Genomic DNA, 17,874 nt, shown 5'->3' with positions numbered 1-17,874 from the left:
TTATCTTCCCCAGCCAAGACACTCCAGAGCAAATGGTTAAAAGCCTCCCAAACAAGAGAATGCAGGAAAGGAGGCAGGGAGGGGAAAGGGAAAAAAGGGCAATTTTACTCCCTAAGCAGAGAAGGCAGCTGTCTTGATGCTTGGAAAGATAAAATTGCCAGGTGCTTCTCATGAAATCTGGGAAGGCCACAACAAAATAAAAGGAGTTAATCTGTACCAAAACAGTCAGCAGAGGAATTCTGAAACCTATAGACAGGAGGGTACATAACACCTCAAAACCCCACCCAACTCACTCTTCTGATTAGCTGAGAGCCCGTCTGTGCTTCATAAGCCAGATGTGTAGATTTGCTTGCCTTGCTTCTTCAATAAAGGTGCATACATTAATTGCTTTAATAAAATTGGCTTCATCACAACGCAGTCAAGGCCTCTCGTATAAATTCATTTATAGGAGAAGACAAGAATCGAGGTTGGGGACAGTCCTGACCGGTAGCACCTCCGGGCGTCTGAGAGCGGTACCTCTAACAGTGTCACCAGATGTCTCTAACTGTCACCGCCTTAGCCCGCCTGGGTTTCTGATGCAGTTCTGCTCAGAAGCTGGTGCCGGAACCAGCACCGCAACCAGCGCTTGGTGTGAAATGCACATTCCGAGGCCCCCGCCCTGAATGAGAAAGTTGGAATGTCCCCTGATACAGACCCAGGCTCCCAGAGCTAAGCGTGATTCCTGGCGTGTCGGTCCCCTTGCCCTCTCGGGAGGTCTCTGTAATCATCGTGCAGCTGGAGGAGAGTTCCTCCTACAGGTCCCCAAACCCGACTCATTCTCCTCCCCCAAACGGATAGACTGACCGGGAGCCTTAGCTCGGCAGGCACAGGGCTGGCTGGCGTGGGGGTGAAGCTCCTAGGCTGTGCCAGTGAGGAATGCAGCCCTCCTGGGGCAGCCCGCCCCAGCGCCCGCCCACAGCGGCCACTACCTCGGGATCCGGACTGCAGCGGGACCATGTCTTCTCCCGGACAGTTTGGTCAGGTGACAGGAGGCGGAGCCTACTTAGCCGGCGCTCCAGAAGGCCGGGGGCGAGCTGGCCCGGACGCAGCGGCGGGAACATGCCGGCCCTGGCCCTGCCTGGGGTAGGGGTGGGGGTGGGGGTAGGGGTAGGTCTCGCGCTCCACCTGCTGCTGCTGCTGCTCGCGTCCTGTCCCGCCCGCGGCGTCCCGCCCTTCGACCCCACCTGGGAGTCCCTGGACGCCCGACCGCTGCCCGTTTGGTTCGACCAGGCCAAGTTCGGCATCTTTATCCACTGGGGCGTGTTCTCCGTGCCCAGTTTCGGGAGCGAATGGTTCTGGTGAGTGTGCCTCCCTCCGTGTCTCCTCGGGCCCTCTTTCTGTTCCCCGGCCTCCAGCCACCACCTAGCCACCGCTTGCGGTTTCGCCTCCCAGTGGGTTATCTGCGTTTAGAATTTCCGGGTGTGAAATGTCTAATTTATTGTGTAAGCTTTCGGCCTGGGTAAGCATTGACTTTTTCCTCAGGGTGACTGCAGTTATTATCAGGCACTTAAGGTGGCTCTGACTTCTCAGCTCCTGGATAGTTGCATTTGCCAACTTGTATTTATCACGCTACAGTGTAACCATCCAACGACGAAACTAGCGGAAATTAATCGACTTGTGTAGGGTCACATGATGAGCACTGAAGCTTGCACCTTAACTGCCCCTGGAGAGGGCGATGTCCTCTCTGCTATTGGCTCATTTTCAGCGGTTTTGCCATGAAGTATGGTGACAACATAAATGCATGGGTATGAGAAACATCTGTTCATGTGGGCAATTCACTCGCTCTTCAGTTAAAATGTTACCATGTGTGCCTCTAGGAATTTTTAAAATAACACCTTACTATATGAAGAGTATTGCCCTTTAGATTCTACCTTGCCTGTGTAAGAATGTGCATGTAATCTCTTACAACTTTGAAGCGTTTCACATATCTTTCCTGATTAAATACTTCGTGTTAAATTCTTCAAGATAAATGCTATCATATATATATATATATATATATATATATATATATATATATATATATTATATATATGATATATATATATATATCTTATATATATGATATATCTTATATATATAAGATATACACTGAGTGGCCAGATTATTATGATCTCTGAACGCATAATAATCTGGCCACTCAGTGTGTGTGTGTGTATATATATGTGTGTGTATGTATATATATGTGTGTGTGTGTGTGTGTGTGTGTGTATACACACACACATATATATATATATTAGAGGCCCGGTGCATGAATTCGTGCATGGGTGGGGTCCGGCCAGCCTGGCCAGTGGGAGGGGACATGGGTGGTGGGCCGGCTTGTCTTCTGGTTGAACTCCTGGTTGAGGGGACAATTTACATATTAGCCTTTAATTATATAGGATATACACTGAGGGGCCAGATTATTACGCATTCAGAGATCATAATAATCTGGCCACTCAGTGTGTGTGTGTGTGTGTGTGTGTGTGTATATATGATATATATACTGTATATATAAGATATATATATATATATATATATATATATATATATATATATCTTATACTAGAGGCCCAGTGCATGAAATTTGTGCACGGGGGGGGGGTGTGTCCCTCAGCCCACCCTGCACCCTCTCCAATCTGGGACATCCCTCTCACAATCCAGGACTGCTGGCTCCCAACTGCTCGCCTGCCTGCCTTCCTGATTGCCCCTAACCGCTTCTGCCTGCCAGCCTGACCATCCCCTAATCACTCCCCTGCCAGCCTGATTGATGCTTAACTGATACCCTGCCAGCCTGATTGCCCCTAACTGCCCTCCCCTGCAGGCCTGGTCACCCCTAACTACCCTCCCCTGCAGTCCTGGTCCCCCTCAACTGCTCTCCCCTGCAGGCCTGGGTCCCCCCCAACTGCCCTTCCCTGCAGGCCTGGTCACCCCTAACTGCCCTCCCCTGCAGGCCTGATCGCCCACAACTGCCCTCCCTTGCAAGCCTGGTCCCTCCCAACTGCCCTCCCCTGCTGGCTATCTTGTGGTGGCCATCTTATGTCCACTTGGGGGCAGCCATCTTTGACCACATGGGGGCAGCCATCTTGTGTGTTGGAGTGATGGTCAATTTGCATATTACTCTTTTATTAGGATAATTAAAGTCTAATATGCAAATTGACCCAACGGTGGTAGAAGGACTGGTTGCTATGATGCGCACTGACCACCAGCGGGGAGACGCTCAATGCAGGAGCTGCTCCCTGTGGTCAGTGGGCTCCCACAGGGGGAGGGCAGCTCAGCCAGAAGCCCTGAGCGAGACTCACTGCTCGTGAGTCCAGCAGTGGTGGCGGGAGCCTCTGCAGCAGCACTAAGCCTTCAGTCAGACATGGTCCAAGAGCTCCCTTGTGGGAACCCCTTTCACGTCCAGTGTGGTTCAGGGTTCAGGTTTAGGGTTCGGGTTCTGGAGTAGGCCGCACACAAATGAAGAGAGACTAGAAAAGCATTAATTTGGGAAATGGGGGCCCGGCGGAAGCCCAAGGAAGGACTACTACTCGCTCTGGCTTTGCCATCCCTTTTATTAAGATTATGGGATACACCCATATCCCTCAGGCAGGAAATTCCAATAATAGCCAATCATAAGACTAACAGGTGGAGGCTGCTTCAACTACCAATGTCTCAATCAAACACTGAGTGATTAGCCCTGACCTTTCAGAGCAATTAAGGTTGACCAGCCTTCCGGATTCCCCATCCACATCTCTCTACTAATAAAACCATGATCGGCTTCTGGCATGCCCTGACTGTGAGAGGGTGCAGGCTGGGCTGAGGGACCTCCCCCCTCCCCCCCCAACAATTTTCATGCACCAGGCCTCTAGTATATATATATGTGTATGTGTGTGTGTGTGTGTGTGTGTGTGTGTGTGTGTATATATATATATATATATATTCCTAAGTAAAATAAAAATAATGACTATTTAAATCTACTTTATATTATACATATCATATAGTGTACATCAAATTTAATATATACAACTAGTATATGTAGTATATAGTATAAAATCTACATATTTCATAGTATACATTGTACTGTTTTCTACAAAGACATGACTTTCTGCAACCAGTAACCTTTGTTAAGTTAGGCCAGTTGTGTAAGAAATGGAATACTGTTCATCTACTCCAGGGGTCCTCAAACTTTTTAAACAGGGGGCCAGTTCACTGTTCCTCAGACCGTTGGAGGGCTGGACTATAGTTTAAAAAGAAAAAACTATGAACAAATTCCTATGCGCACTGCGGTCCCGGGACGAGTCAGCTGCTAAGCAGGACAGGCAGCGGCACCCAGCGGGCCGGATAAATGTCCTCGGCGGGCCGCATGAGTTTGAGGACGCCTGATCTACTCTTTTGAAATCAACTACAAAACAAGGGCTTCTTTCTTCCCATACCATGTATTCCCAAACATATTTACTTTAGGAAGCTATAAATATGTATGTGCAATTTTGTGCTGTAAGATAGTTGGAAGTTCTTTTTGAAATGTTTCACATTTGCTAGGTACCTAAATGAGCAGATTTTTTTCTTCTTTTATTAAATACCAGAGGCCCAGTGCATGAAATTTCGTGTACTGGTGGGGGGGGGGGTCCCTCAGCCCAGCCTGTACCCTCTCGCAGTCTGAGACCCCTTGGGGGATGTCTGCCTACCGGCTTAGGCCCGCCCCCCGGCCTAAGCTGGCAGTCAGACATCCCTCTCGCAGTCTGGGACCCCTCACTCCTTAACACCCACCTGCAGCATAGGCGGGAGAGGCTCCCGCCACTGCTGCTGTGCTCGCCAGCCATGAGCCCGGCTTCTGGCTGAGCGGCGCTGCATTGAGCATCTGCCCCCTGGTGATCAGTGCATGTCATAGCGACCGGTCATTCTGCTGTTTGGTTGATTTGCATATTAGGCTTTTATTATATAAGACTAGAGGCCCGGAGCACAAAATTCGTGCGGGGGGTGGGGCGCGGTGTGTGTCCCTCAGCCCAGCCTGCACCCTCTCCAATCTGGGACCCCTCGAGGGATGTCTGACTGCCCAGTGGGATCAGGCCTAAATGGGCAGTCCGACATCCCTCTCACAATCCAGGACTGCTGGTCCCAACTGCTCACCTGCCTGCTGGCCCGATTGCCCCTAACTGCCCTCGCCTGCCAGCCTGGTCACCCCTAACTGCCCTCCCCTGCAGGCCTGGTTGCCCCAAACTGCCCTCCCCTGCTGGTCCGGTAACCCCTAACTGCAGTCCCTTGCCAGCCTGGTTGCCCCTAACTGTCCTCCCCTGCCGACCTGGTTGCCCCCAACTGCCCTCCCCTGCAGGAATGGTTACCCCTAACTGTCTTCCCCTGCAGGCCTGGTCACCCCCAACTGCCCTCCCCTGCAGGCCTGGTCACCCCTAACTGCCCTCCCCTGCTGGCCCGGTCACACCTAACTGCCCTCCCCTGCTGGCCTGGTTCCCCCCAACTGCCCTCCCCTGCAGGCCTGGTCCCCTCAACTGCCCTCCCCTGCAGGACTGGTTTCCCCCAACTGACCTCCCCTGCTGGCCTGGTCAACCCTAACGGCTCTCCCCTGCCGGCTTGGTTGCCCCCAACTGCCCTCCCCTGCAGGCCTGGTCCCCCCAACTGCCCTCCCCCGCTGGCCTGGTCACCCCTAACTGCCCTCCCCCGCTGGCCTGGTCCCCCCAACTGCCCTCCCCTGCAGGCCTGATCACCCCAACTGCCCTCCCTTGCAGGTCTGGTCCCTCCCAACTGTCCTCCCCTGCAGGCCTGGTTGCCCCCAACTGTCCTCCTCTGCTGGCCTGGTCACCCCTAACTGCCCTCCCCTGCAGGTCTGGTTGCCCCAACTGCTCTCCCCTGCAGGTCTGGTCCCTCCCAACTGTCCTCCCCTGCAGGCCTGGTTGCCCCCAACTGCCCTCCTCTGCCAGCCTGGTCACCCCTAACTGCCCTCCCCTGCAGGCCTGATTGCCCACAACTGCCCTCTCCTGCTGGCCTGATCGCCCACAACTGCCCTCCCCTGCTGGCCATCTTGTGGCAGCTATCTTGTGTCTACATGGGGGTGGCCATCTTTGACCATATGGTGGTGGCCATCTTGTTTGTTGGAGTGACCGTCAATTTGCATATTACTATTTTATTAGATAGGATAATACATTATATTTTAAGTTATCATTTTGTTCAACTATGAAGATTGGGTAAATTATACATTTGGTGCTAGAAGAGGATTTAATGTTTGTTAATTGAGACCAATGCTCTGCCACAAACTAGTTTTGAATAATTTTATTCTTATTTTTATTTTCTACCTGTGAACACAGGGCTTTTTTTTGTGACCGAGAACAATAAAAATACTTCTCAAACAAAACAAGATAGAGTATATTTCTGATGGTCTGTAAGTGCATTAACCCTGTAGACCTGTCGTTGCCAACTGGTGGTCCGTGAGGTCCAAAGGTTGTCGACCACTGCTGTAGATGATTCTTTAATTATCATGGTTTCCCCTTGTATCTTTTCTAAACCTCTGCTCCCCTTCCCAGTTTGACTTGTGGGCAGTCAACAGTACCGATGAGTATATCTGGCTGTCCTTATAGGCAATGCAAAACCAAATATAAATGATGGACTGTTCAAGTGCCTCTTTTCTTGTCCATTTGGATGAAATTTGAGAAGTGGCTCTAGACAATATAGAGAATGCTGGTTCAAATTAGACTGTACTAGGAGGAAATAGGAGAAATCCCTTATCCTTGTTCAACTTTCTGAGTGTCCCAGTTTTTCTTCTGTAGTTCAGTTTAAAAGGTACAAATGTGTCGTGGATCAATTAGGATACTTTTACTTCAAGGTATAGAAAACCCAAATAAAATGTGCGATAGTAGGGGCTTGTTAGCATACATAAGGAGAATTCGAAGTAGTTGGCTCATTGATGAAATCAAAGACATAGACGCTTTCTGTCGTCCTCAGCCTCTTGACTTGTTCTTTCATGGTCTCATGATGGTAGCCGGCCATAACTTGACATAACTTTGTCCAAAGGCAGAAAGGCCAGTTTTTCTTATTATTAATTTCCCAGAATCTTTCAAGTTGGCATCCCCTTACATTCCATTGACCAGCATGGGTCACATGCCCATGTCCAAGCTGCAGTGGAAGCTGGAAAATTATGTATCTGACTGGTGGTGGTGGGAAAAGTGAAGATGGGTCAGAGATGGGGCTTGAGGCTGTTTCATAAGGAAAGTTACTGCTACATCTGTCTAGAATGTAAAATTATGTTTTTGATACAGTTTTCCTCATGAAGCCTTGCTTAGGAAATTTGGGCCTCATTGCTCAAAATAAATGCAGATAACAAGGAATCCTTGAAGGTTGAGTCAATAGATTAAAATAGCAGCATCTTCTTAATTTTACTGTTGCCTACTCCCCAACTTGTTCTCTGTTAGTGAATAAAATAGATCCATGTTATGTTTTAGGCACTTAGTTTTCCCCTTGAAGCTTTCCTCACTTACGTTACAAAGATATATACTACATGTTGTTATTTAAAAGTGGGGATTAATAGCAAATGCATGGCTGGGTTGTCTAGAATGTTCTAGTTTATGAGTTGAGCGGACTTCACAGAGGGATAGGTGGAAAACGAGGGGAATTTTGGTTTACATAAACTTTCTTTAAGGAAATGTCAAACTAATGGGGAAGTGAAAAAGTGAATCTGGGTAATATTTGAGAGGAGAATTAGTAAAGGGAGCTGGCCCGATCATTGCAAATGTTTATATGTTTTATGTGCTGTTCCTCTTCGTCCCTTTAGGTGGTATTGGCAAAAGGAAAAAATACAAACATTTGTGGACTTTATGAAAAATAATTACCCTCCTCATTTCAAATATGAAGATTTTGGACCACTATTTACAGCAAAGTTTTTTGATGCGAACCAGTGGGCAGATATTTTTCAGGCTTCTGGTGCCAAATATGTTGTTTTAACTTCCAAACATCATGAGGGTAAGTAACTGCAACATTTGCAAATTGGACGATGGTTATGAAATGTAAAGTAGTTCATTTGGAAGCAGAAACTAAAGCAAGGTCATCTATACAAAAACCAGAGTATTCTCTTGGGATCAACCTTAAGTGGTTACTGACATTTGCTTATAACTTAAGGGACCACATGTTCCACCAATTAAGAGGCATTAGGCATGCAGAAAGATCATACCCTCCACATAACAGCGGTGGGGCGGGGGAGGAGATCACATTTTTGTTATAGGCATATTTAGCAATATTTCCAAAATTTGATTAAAGCTATTTGAAATGGGATGTGGGTTGCAGGTCAAAGTTTATAATTGGAATTCTGCTCTTTCCTTTCATTTCACCTCTGAAATGCATTCTGGGAAGGCATCATGGGGTAAGGCCGCTGTAGTCTTGTGTTATTACTGACACACACCACCATGCTTTTGGCCAACTCTTACATGACCAAATGGTGGACAATTTGCTAGTGATGAAAGTGACACAGATTACCTGAAAGAAAAAGGATTATGGAACTATAATGGTGCCCAGAAATATCAGAAATGGAAGAATATCTCAAAGAAACACAGTGGTGTGTTAGTCAGGGTTCTCCAGAGAAACAGAACCAATAGGAAGTATAATAGCTATAAAAAGATTTATTACAAGAAATTGACTCACACAATTATGGAGGCTGAGTGGTCCAGACACAGGAACTGATGGTGTAGTTCCAGCCTGAGTCTGAAGGCCTGAAAACCAGGAGAGTTAATGATGTAGGTTCTTTTTCAAGCTGGGTCCAAAGGTGGAGAAGTCCAATATCTCAGCTCAAAGACAAGCAGAGAAAGAATTCTTTCTAACTCAGCTGTTTATTCTATTTAGGCTTTCAACAGATTGAATGAGGCCTACAACTTTGGGGAGGGCAATCTGCTTTACTCCTCAGTTTATCTATTCATATGTTAATTTCATGTGGAAATACCCTCATAGACATACCAAGAATAATGTTTAACCAAATACCTGGGTACCCTATGGCCCAGTCAAATTGACACATAAAGTTAATCATCACTGTGGTCCTACATTAATAGGATCATTTTCACCCATTATCATTCAACATTCAAGTATTTATAAGATCAAGGAAGCATCAATAAATTGTTATTGTTCCAACTTAATGTTAATTCACTTGGCAATTTCCTCTGCAAGATCATCTTTGCCTTGGTATAAGAAATCTTGCCCCATTACTTCCTTCAGGGGTGGGGAGGGGAGTAGGAGGGAAGAACTAAAACCACAAATCTGGAATTATCTTAGAATATTTTCCTCTTTGCCCAAATTCTAGCGGCTTAATGATTTTTCCCTATAGATGTTTTTCCTATTGGATGAATATTTATGATGTGTATTTGTTTGTGAATGTGTTGATTTTCTTGCTTTTAGAACTTCTCCGAGCTGTAAGGACAAGGTATTACACAGTGAGCTTATTAAACTAACAGACAAAATCACTCTTAGTCAAACTGTGAGGACAGATGATGAAGCTCACATTTATAAACTTTCTAGGACCCATGCTATTAGATGTTTTCATGCTCATGGAACAGATCCTGCTGGGCTTGTTAGGCAGGAAGACCACTGTGTGAGCGCACAGTGCTGACACTGAGCTGAAGACCCATGTGGTTTCAGCACTGCTTGACCTTAGGGTCTGACAAGTTGAAACATTTTGAATCAGGGTTTAAAATATCCACACTGCACCTTCCAGACAGCATGGAAGGACCTATTTGGTTCGTAGATAATTCACTTTTAGGTAATTTAAGAGCAACATCTAAGCTTACAACTTTAGAGTAGGATGAGATTACAAATGGTGGGTCGAGTATTTTAAAGTACAGACTAGAGTCCTACTCACCCCCACTTCACCCTCTCGTGAAAAGATTTACTGCTTCACAAGGAGCACCAGCGTTCTAAGAATCACACCATAATAAAATAACCCTAAAATCGGGGAATCTACTTTAATCTTAGCTGTGACCTCCTAATGTTGATTGCTGATTTCGTGTTAGACCCAGTGCTTGCAGCTGGCGGGGACTATAATAGGGAACAGGACAGACATGATGCCATTCCTCAAGGAGCTTATATTCTACGAGGGAAAACACAGAAGACAGATTAGACTCTACATATCTTGTCAGTACCCCGAGAGTTACTTTTATTTATTTTTTATTTTTTAAATATGTTTTTATTGATTTCAGAGAGGAAGGGAGATGGGGAGGGATAGAGATAGAAACATCAATGATGAGAGAGAATTATTGATCGGCTGCCTCTTGCATGCCCCATACTGGGGATTGAGCCCGCAACCCGAACATGTGCCCTTTACCGGGAATCGAACCATGACCTCCTGCTTCATAGTTCAAAGCTCAACCCCTGACCCACGCCAGCCAGGTGAGAGTTAAAACCTTGGTTTTAAAAACGTTGGTTTAGCCGAAACCGGTTTGGCTCAGTGGATAGAGCGTCGGCCTGTGGACTGAAGGGTCCCGGGTTCGATTCCGGTCAAGGGCATGTGCCTTGGTTGCAGGTACATCCCCAGTGGGAGGTGTGCAGGAGGCAGCTGATCGATGTTTCTCTCTCATCGATGTTTCTAGCTCTCTATCCCTCTCCCTTCCTCTCTGTAGAATATCAATAAAATATAAAAAAATAAAAATAAAAATAAAAACGTTGGTTTACCTTGTTTAAATTCTCATTTGTTGCTCATATAAAAGCAGAATATATGTCATGAAAAAAATTGCCATAACAGTTGTTTGTAGAAGCAGTTATTTATATACCATGTGTATGATTAGATATGTTTTTGCATTTGCATAGGTAGAGATTTACCTAAAATAAAGTGGACCTACTTACACAGGTTGTTAACCTAATTGTGCAGGCTTCACCTTGTGGGGCTCCCAGCACTCGTGGAACTGGAATGCTGTAGATGAGGGGCCCACAAGGGACATCGTCAAGGAACTGGAGGTAGCCATTAGGAACAGGACTGACCTGCGTTTTGGACTCTACTATTCCCTTTTTGAGTGGTTTCATCCGCTTTTCCTTGATGATGAATCCAGCTCCTTCCAGAAGCGACAGTTTCCAGTTTCTAAGATGCAGCCCGAACTCTACGAGTTGGTGAACAAGTACCTGCCAGAGGTCCTGTGGGCAGATGGCGATGGAGGGGCGCCCGATTGCTACTGGAACAGCACAGGTTTCTTAGCTTGGCTGTACAATGAAAGGCGTGTATGCTGTTGGACTGCTGTAGCGACCTTAAATGTTCCTAATACATGCATAACATTTCATTCCCTTGCTTCTTGAAATATTTCCTTTCAGGCTCATGTACTGGTATGGTATGGGGAAGGAAATCATTATAAATAATTCTTATTAGATATATCAATATTTACTCAAAATAATCAAGAATTACAAATCAAGAGTTACAAATCAGGAGTCAAATACAATTCAATAGTCTGATTTTGAAGACAGACCAAAAATCACAGAATGCAGAATTTTGAAGACATTAATTATGTGGGTCCCCCTTTTCATCTCCTGTTCTGGGACAGCTCAATTTACCCATGACTGTTTCTGCTTATGTGCTTTTCAGTCCCTCTAATTGCTTCTTCTTTTCATCCTCTTACTCTTTGATGACCAGTCAATGTCCCCCTTGTCTGTCTCCTTTTTTCCTTCATCATTCTCACCTCTTCCTGTTCTTTCCCATTGCTTTCTAGCATATTCCAGCCTGTCCCATTGGCATAGGGAGTTCTGACTGAGCTCTGCTATTAGGCTTAAACTAGATGGAACAAATTTATATTTGTAACCAGAAGGTACTTGGTACTGTGTTATGAAGTCAGGGAGTGTTCTGTTGTGTTCCCTGGGCCCACAAAGGACCAACATACAAATACTCTGGATAGGCCTTGCTATTTAGAACAGCAGTTTCTTCAGGTACCCCTTCCAATGGGAAAGACTGGAAGTCATCCTCTTCAATTTGTGAATTAGAACGGTCCCCTCTAAGTAGAGAGGTGCTGGAGGTACCACCTCTTATGAGAAACAATATTGTAGGGTATTTCATACCACAGTGAATTTCATGATTGCAAGTTGACTTACTTGAAATGTTTCAGTACTAGGCACAATTGTATGGGAAAGAGATGAGATGATTCAGTCAATGGTGAGAAAAATGTCTTCATTGTGAAGTTTTGGGTATCATTCACAATATTGGGGGGGAAGCTTCAAAAAGTAGTATAATACTCTTATTTATGCTGTATGTGCTGGGCATGGAGTAGGTGTTTTATATAAATTTTTCTATTCTAATGAGAGCTGAAGAAATTGTTTATTCAGAGGAATTAGGTACCTTGCTATAGGATAGGAAGCTTAGAAAGTGACAGAGACAGGACTGCAGTCAGCCCAGGTCCGTTTGACTTCAAAACCATGGGCTTTGTATTATATTACACTAGAGTGCATTTTTAGGAGTGGATTTCAGTCAGACCTCTTTTCAGTGACATTTCCTCTTGTGTTGAAAATTTTTACTTTTTGTTTTTAAAAAGTATGTTTTTCATTCCAGCCCAGTTCGGGACACAGTAGTCACCAATGACCGTTGGGGAGCTGGTAGCATCTGTAAGCATGGTGGCTACTATACCTGCAGTGACCGGTATAACCCAGGACATCTTCTGCCACACAAGTGGGAAAACTGCATGACAATAGACAAGTTTTCCTGGGGCTACAGGAGGAATGCAGGAATCCGTGACTATCTTACAATTGAAGAATTGGTGAAGGTACAGTGAAATGTCTAGTAACAATTATGGTAATATTCTTAATAGTGTGGGTGTGTGAGAATCATTTTTTGTTTGTATAGCTCAGTGGCTTATAAATTCAGGGCACTGTTCTGTCTTCCATGCTTGTTCTCCTAGATCAGTGGTTGGCAAACTGCGGCTCGCGAGCCACATGCGGCTCTTTGGCCCCTTGAGTGTGGCTCTTCCACAAAATACCACAGCCTGGGCGAGTCTATTTTGAAGAAGTGGTGTTAGAAGAAGTTTAAGTTTAAAAAATTTGGCTCTCAAAAGAAATTTCAATCGTTGTACTGTTGATATTTGGCTCTGTTGACTAATGAGTTTGCCGACCACTGTCCTAGATAGTGACCAAATATTCATGTGTAAACCCATAAATACAACATATTAATACATTTGTGATGGAATTGCTTTATCTCTCTAAAAACTATATGTATTCTTAATTTTTTTTAGCAACTTGTAGAAACAGTTTCATGTGGAGGAAATCTTCTGATGAATATTGGGCCCACTAAGGATGGCACCATTTCTCCAATTTTTGAGGAGCGATTAAGGCAAATGGGGACCTGGCTAAAAGTCAATGGAGAAGCCATTTATGAAACCAACACTTGGAGATCCCAGAATGATACTGTCACCCCAGATGTGTGGTAAGTTATTCTTATTACCAGTGCTATCTGATAGAAGAAGGTACTTAAATTTTCTCAGAGATATAGAGAAAAATAGGATAAAAAAGGAAATTGGATGAATGCCTTTCTATGCAAAACACTTTCTAAACTTTATTTTCTATGAAGAGAAAGAAGGGGAAGCATGTTTTTGAACACTTACTGTTTAGCAAATTGAGCTCAAATCATCTCTAGATACCTCCTAATAGTGGACAAATTTTGGTGAAAAGTAGTTAACTCTTATAAAAATTATAAGCCATTTAGAAAATTGAAAAACCTTGAGTGGTTAATCCAAAAGAGAGATTTCTGGTTAGTCAGTTAAGTAAATTCTAACATTTGCAGATGTCATATTACATCAAATTAGCAAGCAAAAGTGCCAAAGGGCATGAAAAAATATTAAAAATCAGCTCCAATAACATCACTAGTTAAGTTGATTAAAATAATTGTAACTTGTTCATAGTATCCAAGTAAATCTAAACCTTAAGTTTCTTTAAAATTAATTATCTTAACTTGATAATTTTTCTTTTTATTGTATTATTCTTTGAAAGCCTTGCCTCAGGCTCCTATCTGAGATTTGGAAGGTTAGGTGGGCCAATGAGAACCTGAATCTGACTCTGCATATGTGATGGTTTCTAATGTGGGATTTTATATATACATAAGAGTAGTATGAGTAGAGCTCTAAAAATTCACCTTGTGTTGCTACCAAAGTGAGTATAGCTGATCAAGTATAAATCAAAAGGTTAGACTAACTGTTCTTTGATTTCACTTGAATTGTGACTTAAAAAAATTGTAAGCTCATTGAAGAAAATAAACTAAGTCAATGCAGACAGAAGCACCTGGTTGTAGAATTTTAGAACTTTGGGTCTGTGAGAAGCCATAATGAGAACTCAGTACCAAGCCTTCATTTCACAGAGCCCAGTTTAAATCTGGTTGTGGAAATTTTTTCTATACTTATATTTGACTATGAGGGTGTCTGATCTGGGACTTTTCAATCATTAACAGTTATTCCATCAAGTTTTCTTTAAATAAGTAAAGATAAGCCTGGCCAGTGTGGCTCAGTGTTTGAGCCACGAACCATGGACCAGGAGGTCATGGTTCGATTGCCGGTCAGGGCACATGCCTGGGTTGCAGGCTCAATCCCCAGTAGGGGGTATACAGGAGGCAGCCGATCAATGATTCTCTCTCATCACTGATGTTTCCATCTTTCCCTCCCTCTCTCTTCCTCTCTCTAAAATCAATAAAAACATATCTTTAAAAAAATAAATAAAGATAAAAAGCCAAGGCATTGGACAAGGCCTATAAAGCCCTATGTCTGGCTCCTACCAATATCACCTACCTGAGGTGGCCCTGCTCTCCCCTCCTTACTGTGAGAGTATCTCTGTAAATAATTCAGACCTGACCTATAAATAATGAGAAATATTACTATGCTTTCTCCTCCTTTTAACCAGGTACACATCAAAACCTAAAGAAAACTTGGTCTATGCCATGTTTCTCAAATGGCCCACATCAGGACAGTTGTTTCTTGGCCAACCCAAAGCTACTCTGGGGTCAACAGAGGTAAGAGGGAATTTTATCTTTATGTTCCTTTAAATTGTTGGCTAGAATATCCTGATAAAAACATAACGTTTAACTTTAAGGAGATCCTTATATGTGCTCTTCTTATTTACCCGTAAGAGTAATTTTAAAATAAGCTTCATTAATGGCAGTATTTGGCCAGAACCTTTGACAATTTTTTTTCATTTCCCAGAAAACTAAACTTATAAAGCAGATATATCATCTCCATTCACATCAAGGTAAAATATTCTTCTTTACAGTCATTTTATGTTGTTCAAGTTCGCTGTATGCATCCAAAATGATTCTTTTCATAAAACTGGAATTTGTATTCTTCCCCTGACATCCCACCCAGAACACATTAGAATAAAAGGAAGAAGTCTTAGCCTTACTATGTTAAGTTCATAAAATACTTTTGAGAAAGTTAAAGGTTAATCTAATAGTTATAACCACTAAGTCTGGTATTGAGTTCATTTAGATCTATTTTATAGCTTATTTTAAAGAAATCAACAATTTTCTTGGAGGTGAATTATCCACATGCTTCTCCTTGCATCTTATTTTCATATTTCATTTCTAACGCTTATGGTTGATCAGGCCAAAATGAAGATGGAATTGAAATCTAATGTTTAATTACAGTTTGTGAACTACTAAATAAAAGTAAAAAATGAATCTTCTGTCTACAATGCTTTTAAGGAATATCAACCACCCTTCTCAATAAAGTGGGCAAGTCACAAATACACCTGGAGACACTTGTGTGTGTGTTTTCATTTCAGGTTAAACTACTGGGACATGGACAGCCACTTAAATGGATCTCTTTGGAGAAAAATGGCATTATGGTGGAACTGCCACATCTCACCTTTCATCAGATGCCTTGTAAATGGGGCTGGGCTCTAGCACTAACTAACGTGACCTAATGTGCAGCGGAGTGGTTCATGCTGCAGTTACATCTAAGACTAGAAAATACCAGGTTTCTATAATTATAGCACATGGAGAAAGCAAATGTAAAATGGGCCAAGAAAAGTCAAGTACTTACTTAAGCAATACAGCCCCTTTCTCCCCTTACTCCTTAAATTACCCAGTAACTGTTGTAACTCTCCAGTGACCTTGTGTTCAGAACAGGCCTTGCCAAGATGCGCCACTTCGGAATGTATTATTTTGAGCTGAGGACAATTGAGACCCTGAAGGCTCATGAGAAACTTTTATCTCTCCCTTAAGGAATTTAAATTTGGGGACTTGCCCGTAATAAGAGTTATCACCAGAGATACGTTTTTGGTGTTCTGTTTTTAAATATATTTCTCACCATTTTAATGTTTCAAGTAAACTGACATCTACAAAGTAAACACAAAGAATATCTTAAAAAAATCTTTGACAGGATATTTCATTTTGTTAGAATTAATATAGAAATTAATATTAATAACAAAGGAGAAAAGCCACAAAATTCCAAGAAAGTGTTGTTACAAGCCTTCTTGGGTCAGTTAACATCTTTACCATCTCCACTTAATTCTGCAATCAGAAACCTTGCACATGTTCTCCCACTTTATTTAAGACATTTTTGACAAAGAAATGTCAGTCATCGTTGTACACATCGTGGAAAGAAATAACTTTTTACGACCTTTCTGTAATAGGGCAGGACAAACTTCAAAGCACTGAACATCTGATTTTCTTTTCATCCTGCAAAGACTTCCCTCCCTCTGAAGCCTCCATGGGCCTTCCCTTACTCCTCAACCTTAGCTCAGAATGTCATATATGCCTCATTTTAACTTCCTGTCTCTGAACCTCTCATGTATGTGGAGTTCTCATCTGTACGCACGTGATTAAATTTGATTATCTTCTCTTATGTTTCATGTTGATTTGATTAAACCAGCTGCAAGAACCTAGAAGGGTGGAGGAAATTTTCTCTCTCCCACATATTTGCTGTTAAAGTCTCTCCACATTGAATTTAATTCAATGTGCGATTCAGAGTTGGAAATTTTTGTTTTAGAGAAGTTAGCAGTTGGTGGTGTAAAGGACTGAATTGTCTGCTTCCAAATGTTGAAGCCTTAATCCCCAGTGCGACTGTATTTGGTGGTGTGGCATTTAAAGGGATAATTAAGGTTAAATAAAATCAGGGGTGGGGGCCTTAATCCAATATGACTGGTGTCCTTATAAAAGGAAGAGTCACCAGGGATGCACAGGCAGAGAGGCAAGACCATGTAAGGATACAGTGAGAAGGTGGGCCATCTGCAAGCCAAGGCGAGGCCTCAAGGGAAACCAAACCGGATGACACCTAGAGTTTTCCGCCTTCAGAACTGTGAGAAAATAAATTATTGTTGTTTAAGCTGCCCAGTGGGTGGCATTTTGTTATGGCAACCCTAGAAGACTAATACAACTGGAAGGTATATAATAAATTTGGCCTAATATATATATCCAATGCTTATAGTAATTGTATCTTTATTTTTAAAATTGTTTTTTTCCTTGTGGTAATAAAACTAATAAGTGTTCACTGTAGATATTTTAAAACACAGAAATGCTCAAAGGAAAAGTCACTGTTCAGATCACCACTATTAACACTTTAGTACATACTCTTCCAGGAATCAAACCTGTGACCATTCAGGCACAGGATGACATTCCAACTAACTGGGCCACACCAGCCAGGGCTATTTATTTTTTATGATTCCTGCTTTAGTAACTTTTTTGGATTAACCAAACAACTAAGGGTCCCAGACAAGAGGGTTCCTACTGTACTGACAGAAGACAAATTTGTAATGTCTAAGGTCAATTAACTTCAAATACATGTGGTTTTTACCTTGTCATCTCTTCAACTGTCATAACTACAGATGCAGATGATGGTAGGTGATAATTTTCAGCTGATCACTTTGTATTTTTAGAAGGCCACATCTGTTCAGCCTCAAATTTTCTTTGGATGAAATCCTGGGTTAATAAAAGGAAGAGTCACCAGA

General features: G+C 43.2%; 1 protein-coding gene across 1 annotated transcript; it reads left to right on the top strand.

Annotated features, from left to right (window-relative positions):
* The first annotated feature begins 1,076 nt into the window (after positions 1-1,076).
* FUCA2 (alpha-L-fucosidase 2) lies at positions 1,077-16,768 on the top strand. Its single transcript, XM_080664008.1, has 7 exons — positions 1,077-1,337; positions 7,775-7,962; positions 10,847-11,186; positions 12,503-12,713; positions 13,179-13,369; positions 14,833-14,941; positions 15,709-16,768. The coding sequence occupies exons 1-7, from the start codon at positions 1,099-1,101 to the stop codon at positions 15,847-15,849; spliced, it is 1,419 nt and encodes a 472-aa protein (XP_080520134.1). The 5' UTR covers positions 1,077-1,098; the 3' UTR covers positions 15,850-16,768.
* Positions 16,769-17,874: the final 1,106 nt, after the last annotated feature.

The sequence above is a fragment of the Plecotus auritus genome (assembly GCF_963455305.1).
Source record: "Plecotus auritus genome assembly, chromosome: 4".
Lineage (NCBI taxonomy): Eukaryota > Metazoa > Chordata > Mammalia > Chiroptera > Vespertilionidae > Plecotus > Plecotus auritus.
The sequence above is the reverse complement of the archived record's forward strand: the minus strand, read 5'-3'. Positions and strand labels throughout refer to the sequence as shown.